We start from the raw sequence: 9,932 nt of genomic DNA on the forward strand, positions 1-9,932 counted from the left end.
TCTCCTCAGTATCTTGACAGGAAAGGCATATTTATAATGGAACTGTAAAACTATTTGTTGTCATGTAATGTTCAGGGATGAATATATTCATACAGGGATGAATATATCAACATTACTAGGAAGTTGCTATAATTGTTTTGGTTTGGGCTGAAACTCCATACTGTAAATTTCTCTCATGTCTCTTCCCTTCTCCCTGACTATTGAATGAACAGTGATTTCATCTCTTTGTAGTTCCCCTTCTTTCTGTTTTTCCTCTATTGTATAAATACCGAAAGATCTTCCTCAACCTGATCCATATTCTCAGCACCTTCCACTTTCCTCAGGCTATTTCAAGTTAAGAAAACATCTGATGACTCATATATACTATATGATTAGCCTTTCAACAAAGCATACAGATTTTTTAACAACTGATTACTAAAAGGATGCTGCAGCTAAGCCACAAGACATTTACAGTGCTGCTACAGACAAAGCATAGTCATCATGGCTAAGCTTCGCGAATGAAGATTTGGGAAGGCTCTATCCACATTTGTTACAGGCACGCTGGTGGCTTATGAGGCCAATACGAGACAGACATATCCAATTGCAAAAGGCACAGCAGAAAGACTCCTTAGGTGGTATATTCTGCAAGACACGATTCTTTCTGCGTTGCCTTTTCTCCTTGAGAGTGATCCTGCGTGTGTTCTCGAAGGAAACAGCAGCGTTATAGATGGTGTGTCTCCAGGCCTCCCGATTGGAGGCCAGAGCAGACCAGTTATGATGATCAATATGACCAAGGCTGAAATGCTGGTTCAGGGAGCCCTTGTATTATTTCTTCGGGGCTCCTCTCATGTGGCAGCCAGTGGCAAGTTCACCATAAAGCAAGATCTTAGGGAGGCGGTGGTCCTTCATCCTTGAGACGTGCCCTGCCCAACACAGCTGTGTTCTCAGCAACATGGCCTCTATACTTGTGATTGCTGCTTGCTGTAGAACAGATGTATTGGTCACATAATCTGACCAATGGATGTTTAAAATTGTACGGAGGCAGCGCTGATGGAAGCATTCTAGGAGACGCAGGTGGTGGCGGTAGATGACCCATGATTCAGAACCATACAGGAGAGCAGACAACACTATGGCTTTGTAAACACTGATCTTTGTACTTTTCTTCAAGTGTTTATTTTGCCAAACTCCTTTATGGAGTTTTCCAAAAGCTCTATATGCCTTTGCTAACCTGTTGTCTATCTCTCCGTTAATTTTACCATCTGAGGAGATGATGCTACCTAGGTAATTAAACTGCTGGACTGATTTAAGCTCTGATTGACCAATGGTGATATGGGGATGATGGAAGACTTCCTGAGGTGCAGGTTGATGGAGGACCTCTGTCTTTTTTAAGCTCACTTCCAGCCCAAAGAGCTCAGCAGCATCTGCAAAGCAGGATGTTAAACGCTGCAGAGCTGCTTCTGTGTGGGCGACAAAGGCGGTGTCATCAGCATAAAGCAGCTCCTGGACAAGATGGTTTAAGGTCTTGGTGTGGGCCTTCAGTCGCCTTAGGTTGAATAGACTTCCATCAGTACAATATCGAATGTAGATACCATCCTGACCATTGAGGTCTGCCGTGGCCCTTTGGAGCATCATGCTGAAAAAGACTGTGAATAGGGTAGGAGCGAGAACGCAGCCTTGTTTCACACCATTCTTAATTAAATAGGAGACAAAGCATAGTAAGTGCACTCAAAACTATTTCATTTCACCAGAAAACTAGGGGACTTCACTGGCTGAAGTACTCTAGGTGCAGTACAGTGAGAAATCCAAGGCTCTGTGTTTAGAAGGTTTAAATCTTCTAATCGTATTAACTTTTATTATGAAGTGTGTCAAAGTCCAAGGCAATGAGTTTTATATCTGCAACGTCGGTGTTACCTACATTTACTAAGTCTAGAGTTCCACTTTAGTTAGGCACAGCTCACTGCTAACAGAATGGATATAAAATGCAATCTCAAGAAAGAACAGCATTTACATCTGTGACTATAGAAGTGGTTATGTGTGAAAATTAAATACAGCATTTGGTTCTGCGCAGTGTACATCAGCCAGCAAAAGTCAGCCATGTCTGCAGTCCCAAACTAAGGAATGCAAAAAGCACACGGACTGTCCACCCTCTGAGTCCCATCTGGGACACAGGCAGCTATGGGTAAAGAGCTCTCATGGAGCTGAAATGAAGTTTTGCCCATTGAATTGGATTTTACGCGTTCCCTGTGAAATTGTATTCACAGAGACTCACTCTACTTCCTTCAAAGAATAAACTGCATTTGCTGAAATTAATCTAAACAAAACACATACTGTTTACTCAGTTGTCTTATGTCAGATGCTTTGAAACCCCACTTCTCAGCCAGTTGCTCTTGCTGATCACTTTGTTCCAAAAACACAATCTGAAAGAAAGAAAACATAGTTAGGTACTTTAAGCCTGTATCCCACATCAGCTTTATGTAAAGGCAAAACTAGTTATATCTTAAAGCAGATTTTACGCACTTACTACAAAGGTGACAGGTTTGCATTGAAATACTTGTTCTTCCTGACTATCAAGCATGATTTTGAAACACCTTTTCACAATCCAGTGAATAACCGCACCCATCTTGTAACTTGGAATAAAACAATTAATTCACTTTCAGGTAATACCCAGGCACATCTGCAGAGATTTCAGTGTCCACCGGCATTCCTGCAATGTAACATCATGCCAGCAGTAGTCACTTGCTGTGGAGGTGTGCAACAGCCTTATGGGAATACAATTATAGTATTCACAACCAAAGGGGGCAAATAATTTGCTTTGCCCAGCAGTAATTGACATCAAGCTAAGTATTTCTAATTTTCTGTTTGTGTCATTAATGTTAGGGTTCTTTTTATTTCTTCAGTGCCTAGGATGACAAAAGAAATTGAGGGGAAAAATGCAGATAGCATTTTCATTTTACAGAACAGGCTAAAAGGAGGCTAAGACCTTCATTTATTTCAAAACAAAACCCCACAATCTGGAACCAAACTAAACCCCATTTGACTCCTGGAGAACACTGTACTGATGATGAGTCGCTGTTGCCAAATCATAATTTTAGAACATTTTCTATTTCTTTTTAAATTCCATGGTATTTTAATCTACACATGACTCTTGGCAACTGAATTCTCAACTCTTTGATTTTCTAGTCTATCAATAATAGGCATGACAACTCTCCAAGAAACAAAGGTTGTGGCGCCTAGGCACTGCACTACAGGCTCCGTGTGGGATCCAGGTTTCCTCAACACTCAACAGAGTAGAGAACCCTGACGCCTCCCTTGGCCAAAGACTGCCTAAACTGGGCTTTTAAGAATTCTTGCTATCGTGATTTGACCCTGGTCAGATGCCAGGGGCCTATTAAAACCACTCCACTACCCTCCCTCCTCCCCTCTGCATCAGTGCAGAGGAGAGAGGAAGAAAAAAACAGCAAAGGAATTTCATGAATAGACATAAGGATTGAGAGAAGGCAGTATAACAGGCAAAACAAACTCAGAAGGACCACTTCCCGTGGTCCTTCCCACGGGAGACAGTCCTTGATGAACCTCTCCAGCGTGAGTCCATCCACCCCTTGGGCAACAGTTTCAACCTGTTGCCCCATGGATGACTTCCCCAAGCGGGTGCAGTTCTTCATGGGTTGAGCTGTAGCGATGTGGTCTCCCACGGGGGCCACAAGACCTACCCGGAAAAAACTGCTCCGCTGTGGGCTTCCCCCTCCGCGAGCCACAGGTCTTCAGCAGGACTTTGTTCCATTTTGGGCCTCCCACAGGGGGTCAGAGCCTCCTTCATGTATCTTCCTGCTCCAGCATGGACTCCTCAATAGGCTGCAGGAGGGTTTCTGCACTCCAGTGGTTCTTTATGGGAAGCCCCCCCCCCCCCTCCCTCCCTCCAGCTGCACCGGCCTTGGTGACTGCTAGTTCTCCCGGATTGGAATTTCTTCTGCGCGACAACCTTCTCTTCCCCTGTTCTTAAATATGTTATCACAGAAGCGCATCTCATTGGCTCAGCCTTGGGCAGCAGCAGGAAATCCCTCCTGGAACTGACTACCATAGGCTTTTCATAGGACAGTGAAAGCTTCTAGTGGCTTCTAACAGAAGCCACCCTACAGCCCTTCCCTGCTACTAAAACCCAGCTATAGGTTAAACCCATGACACTTGCCTAACCACAGCTTCTGCCAGAAACCAATTCATGGTCTTCTAACTCCCTTGGTATAAGAGCTCATTCCTCTAAATTCAAGGGAATAATCTTACTGCTACCAGTATCCTTCTGCTCCTGAGAAGGTGTCCATGCTGAGGGCTTGTATCACCCTTATAACAGGAGTTTCTAAGGCAGCAGTTAAAAAAATCCCCAAAGAAACACCAAACAAAAAACAACAATAAAGAGGTAAGACCAAGTAGTTGTAAAAAAGGTAAATAGGAAGGAATTTAGGAGGAAGGGCAAGAGAAGCAAAAAAGCATTGTTTGGCCGTTATTTGCATGCCATTTTTTTGTATGTGTGACCTCTTGCATAGAAATTTACCATTTTCTAAATTTTCCATAGAGGAAAATAAGCAAAGGCGGATAAACAAGAAGTTTTTAGCTGACTAGTCTTTTAAACAAACATATGGCTTATATGATTTACATGGTCTAAAGATCAGATGTTTTACATTTTTAGTTAGAAAAACATATTAAAATCACACCTTATAAATAAATACCACACTAGCAAAAATTGCAAGATTATAGTACTCCATTAATAATTCACTTGAAGCAGTATCTCTCTCCTTCCAAAGAGGAATACAGCCAACTTAATGAACTGTATAGCAGTGGAATGCTTGGAATAAAGACCTACTGAAATTACTGATGGGCAAAAACGAAAATGTCATTCAGATACTGAAATCAAAATGGATGCAGAATGAGTGAGGTTAGATCTGCTGGGGGAAGAAGGAGAAAGAAGGAGAAAAAAAAAGATAGAGAGAAACATGAAACACCAGATGACAAATTCTGGAAACAGGCGTTGCCATGGAAAAGCAGTGGCTGTTATGTACTCTTAGGGTGCAGATAAATAAAATACTTACATCATGAAAAAAATTAAGAAAATATGATCACAAGAAATCAATTCTAAACCTGACAACTTGTCCATTACGGTCAAATGAGACTATGGGTATATCAGCAAGACATCTACACTCCCTTCAAACAAATTTGTCAATGGAACTCCTTACTCAAAATGTTCCCCATTGCTTTACGATGAATTTGCTCTGGACACCTTTCTAAAACTGAATTCTTTAAGGTCTTTGAGGTCCTACACTTGGACATTTGCTCCAGTATTTGCTTGTGCATTCAAAGTAACCAACCTGGTGGACAGTTCTTTAAATTAGTTCTGGACCTTAACACTGTAGAAGCAAGAAAAAATTCTACAGCAGTGTCACTACAGAGTCAAGAAGTAAGTGCACAGGCACTTCAGCTTGTCAAGAAGGAAGTCGAGGAGAATAATAGGCACTTTGGGAAAGGTATATTCACAAAAAACAGCATCAACAGCTGCAAAAACGATTGCTCAAACACTTCTGTAAGTTCTCATATGCCACCCATGTGATGCGGCTAAAGGATCCAAAGTTGAGGAGCTGAGACCTCCCTAACTCAGGCCTTTTATATTCCAAGTGATGCCCAAAGCTCCTCCATAAAGCATAGGTGGTCAACTAAACTGTGCATCAAAGCTGACGCAGAAAACTTTGAGTGCCTCTAAGTACCACAGTGCAAATAACTTTGCTAACAAGAGAATGGAAAGTGAATGATATCGGCTGAAGGAACACAGTTTTTTTTGATCCAACAGTGCCTGTGTTTCTTTATTTCTGGCTATGAGATTCACAGATGAACATGGGAAGGGGTCCATCCCTTTTTTCCCCACCCACATGCTCTCTTCCCTCCCTGCTTCTACAGTTATTAAATGACTTTTGCATTAGAGACTTGAGGCCTATTGCTTGCCTAGTTCCCAAAACTGGAATTTGAGGCTTAATGAGAGACAAGAACACTTATTAGACTCAGTTGCTACGGGAACCACACAACCTGCTGAGAAATGTTAAGCAATGAACTCCATATGGATGTTGGTACCTTGGTACCTTCCTCCTTGTACAGCTAACACACATCCTCTTGTTGTCCCAATCGCTTAAAAAAAAACCACTTAAAAATATTAACTCTTATTCCACAACTAGCAAGAGTTTTCATGACTTCATCAGGAGCTTTTAGCTTAATACTTTTTCTGTTTACTTAATACTCTACTCAGCTAAGTTAATTACTCCAACATTTCAACGATAACTCACATTTTGCATCTGTGTCTGTTTTCTTTAGCCTAAGGAAGGCTGCTCTTTCTACTTGCTGTTCCTCAAGAATGACACTACACTGCTCTGCAAATCACTCAGTTAACACAGTCCCTGCTTTGCTAACTTGAAGATAGTTTGGGTTTTCACACCTGACAGCAGTGTTTTCCTTGCTAAACCTTCCTTTTCATCTACAGGCAAAGCAGAGAGAGCTGACATTTTATGTCCCTTGAAGGACAGGCAGGATCTCACACTGCAGTACGGGACCCAGCTGTTCACAAAAGCTGATCTGTTCACGGCGTCAGAGACCGCGCAAGATTTTTCTACAATGGAGTTAGCAACATGAGGCAGAAGAACAATATCTGTTTAGTTAAATTTACTTCTTTGGGAGTAACACTGAAGCAGGTTTGGTGTAAATTTGAATAATAAAGATAAGTAATTTTCTAACCACTATGCCTTTCTTGAAAAGCCAACTCTTTTGTGATTCCAGTGGTTGTTCTGAAAGAGATTACATTTCATGTAATAGGGAGGGAAGAGAGCATATGGGGGGATGCCAAAACTCACTGAAATAGTAAAATGCCAAGAATTTTTTTAAAAAAAGAGAATAAAATAAAAGTGATTGTTACCATACTCGGGTGGGTATTTCATTTTTGGGCAACACTGTTTTAATGGAAAATATTTGAAAGAAAAAAAAAAACACTTTCTGCCAGTTTATGCAAGGAAAAGAGTATACTGTGAATCCTTGTTCCCTAGGAGAAGAGAAGAGAGTGAGAGCACAGATCCCTACACATAGCTTCCTAAGGTATCTGTTTTTCAAGAAAATCACTTAAAAGTCTTGATTTCCTATGGATGCTGTGTAGAGACACTTTAATGGAAATTGCCATTAGAGAGAGTGGGATGGGGTATGACTTTTTGTCTTCTGCACCTGAGTTACACCAACTAAATCCTTTTTTCATTCAACTCTATTGTTTTTAGTGGACACCAGCCATATATAATTACGTAATTCCCCTCCTGTACATCAAAACACAGATTCTCACAGACTTTGATACACCTTGCACCAGGCATCTATAAAAGATGATCCTCAACATCTATAAAAGATGCCTGGAAACAGGTCCTCACAGACATGTGTGAATAGAGAAAATAAACACTGTTAGGTCTTAAAATGTGCTTTGCACAGATTTCAAATGTTACTGAAGCCTGACACAGTGAAGCCTGTTATTTAGCCACAAGAAAGAAAATTTTACATAGGGTGCCCACATATGTTATGGAGTCTATAAGAAATCACTAATCTACCTACACGACCTGCACTGTGAAACTGAGTTTCAAGTGTGATGCTGTTAAGGGAATGACACAGCTTCCCTGCCGGACTCGATCTTGCATTATCAGTAAGTGCAATGCTTTTTTAAAGCTTGGCTTGTACCACTAACATCCCTAACTCTTTATGGGTATATGCCATGGGTTATTTTGCCAAGAAAATAAAAAAGCTCCACTAGGAAGGCTGTGCAGGGGGCACATTGCAATTACCCACAATCACTGTTTAGACACTTTGAGAATGAAAAACCTGCTTCTGAAACTGAAAGAAAACACAGAATCTGAAAGCATGTCCAGACGAGGCGCGCTGCTTTTCTGGGAACACGCAGCACACCTCAAAAACTGATTTCAGCTAACTGCAGACTCGTGCTGAGGGGACGCTCCATCTCGGTTACCTCCGGCTCCTGCAAGTGCGAAATCACTTCTCCGCGGCGCTTTCCCCGACGGACATGAGTGCGAAAATTTTCCGCTTTCTCACCACAGACCGGCGGAGCCAGCCCTGCCCCTCGCCACCCCCGGACGTGGACTCGGCGCTGAAAGGGGTTATTTCCACCGCCCCTCGCGGACCCTTGGGGCGCGCAGGACTCCCAAGGACCAGCTCACCGACGGAGCGAAGCGGGGTAGCCCCGAGGGGTTCACCGGGCACCCCCCGCGCCCCCCGCCGCCCGCACCGGACCGGCGGCACCCGCCCGAGCCCCCACTCACAGTCCCGTCATCGTCCACCCCCAGAAGGTGTCCGTGGAGGATCTCCATGGGTACGGAGGCGCTGGAGTGCACGAAGGTCCCCTTGAAGACGTGGGCGAGCGGCGGGCGCTGCGGGGAGCCCATGGCGGCGGGCTGGGCGGGCGGCGCTGCGAGCTGCCACCAGCGGGCTGCCGCCCCTCGGTGTCTCCCGGTGCCGCCGGCGGCTTCCTGGAGCTGTCACCATTTCCCCACCCCCTGGTGACTTTCTCTTCGGGGAGTGGTTTCGACGAAGGGAGGGCGGGAGGTGCCCGCGGGCAGTGCGAGGGGTGCTCTGAACCCGGAACCCTCCGCCTCCCCGACGCTGATCCCCTCTCCGAGGGATGGGTCCTCTCCCGTGCAAGGGTCGCGCAAGCCCGGAGCAATGCCCGGCGTGTTTTGGGGTCCCAGTTACTCCTTGGGAAGCGGTGGGTAAGCCGACAAGGTGTCTGTTAATTCTTTACTAGTGTCTGGCAACTCACTTTTGCAAACAACATGAAGGTTGTAACCACTTGCAAAAGTTTCATTTACAGTTGGTTGGGTTTGTAGGTTGGAAAAGACCTTTAAGATCTTCAAGTCTCAGGCAGATTCCTCGGTCCTCGGCCTCTGTGCGAGGCACGTTTGTAGGGTATAGGAGTAGAAAACAGATGCCTTCTGAAGTACCAGAACTACCAGAAATAGGCAGCCTCATTCAGTGAAGATGATCTACAGAAAAAGAGAGAGCAACTTCAGGAAAATGAAAGACAGGGAAAAACTAATTTTGTTAACTCAGAGAACTGTGTTCCCAGAACCATATTCCCTCCAGCAACCTAAGTCAAAGTATATCATGAACACATGCTAAGAGGATCACTATTGAAAATATTGGGATAAAACTTCAGAGACAGAATGATGAATACCAAGGATAACACCATGAATGTCCTCTGAATTCCTGTTTGAAGACACCCTTATTCATCAGCTTGTCAAGTTATGAATGAACTTGGCACCAAGGGCACTGACACTATTGCTCTCAAGGCTGCATTGCAAAGTTTGTCATTACATGGTTTATCATTAAAAGACCTTTGCACTTCCCACTGTGCTGACACTATACAAATGCATAGCAGATTATCTTTCCGACAAACTCTCCAGATTAGTGCTGGTAGGAGAGAGAAACACACTGGGAAATCACAGAATAAATTTAATTTTGATCTGCTATGGACAAGTCACCAGCCTTTAACTTGCCTCCTTTCTATAAGAATATGTTAGGTTGCTGAGAATTAAGTTTAAAAAAATTGTATTTACTGATATCAATGGAATGTCCTTACCTGGATTTTGAGATCAACTTAATTGGGCAATAAAGGGTGTTCAGAATAAAACAAACATGTGAAAGTGACTTTTACATACTTATATTGGCAATTGTTGTGATAGGTCTTGAAGTTTAAGATGACTTTACAAATAATATCCCAAGATAAAATAGAGTGTTTTAAGACACAAGGCAGTTTTTTGTTGTATTTCTATCTTCTTTGACATGAGAATCTAACATGCAAAAAAAATCATAAATTGGTCTTGCAGGTTAATCTAGTTTGGAGAAGAAGCAGGCATAAGAATCTTTCATGCAGTTTAGTTTGC

At 43.2% G+C, this 9,932-nt stretch overlaps 1 protein-coding gene across 3 annotated transcripts in view; it reads right to left on the reverse strand.

The window, feature by feature from the left end:
• The window catches only part of GDA (guanine deaminase), a 30,707-nt gene extending 21,535 nt beyond the window's left edge, over window positions 1–9,172 (reverse strand). For 2 of the 3 annotated variants that reach the window (XM_017807324.1, XM_017807322.1), the window contains exons 1-2: window positions 8,313–8,493; window positions 2,308–2,396 (exon numbers count right to left, since the gene is read on the reverse strand). In XM_017807324.1, the coding sequence (XP_017662813.1) occupies window positions 2,308–2,396; window positions 8,313–8,435 (212 nt within the window). In that variant the 5' untranslated portion in view covers window positions 8,436–8,493. Of the gene's footprint in view, window positions 1–2,307; window positions 2,397–8,312; window positions 8,494–8,809 lie in introns of those variants that run through there. The other variant, XM_017807323.1, reaches the window with a different exon arrangement.
• Between the last annotated feature and the right edge of the window lie 760 nt (window positions 9,173–9,932).

The sequence above is a fragment of the Lepidothrix coronata genome, unplaced genomic scaffold, assembly GCF_001604755.1.
Source record: "Lepidothrix coronata isolate B3197 unplaced genomic scaffold, Lepidothrix_coronata-1.0 Scaffold18, whole genome shotgun sequence".
Taxonomy (NCBI): Eukaryota; Metazoa; Chordata; class Aves; order Passeriformes; family Pipridae; genus Lepidothrix; species Lepidothrix coronata.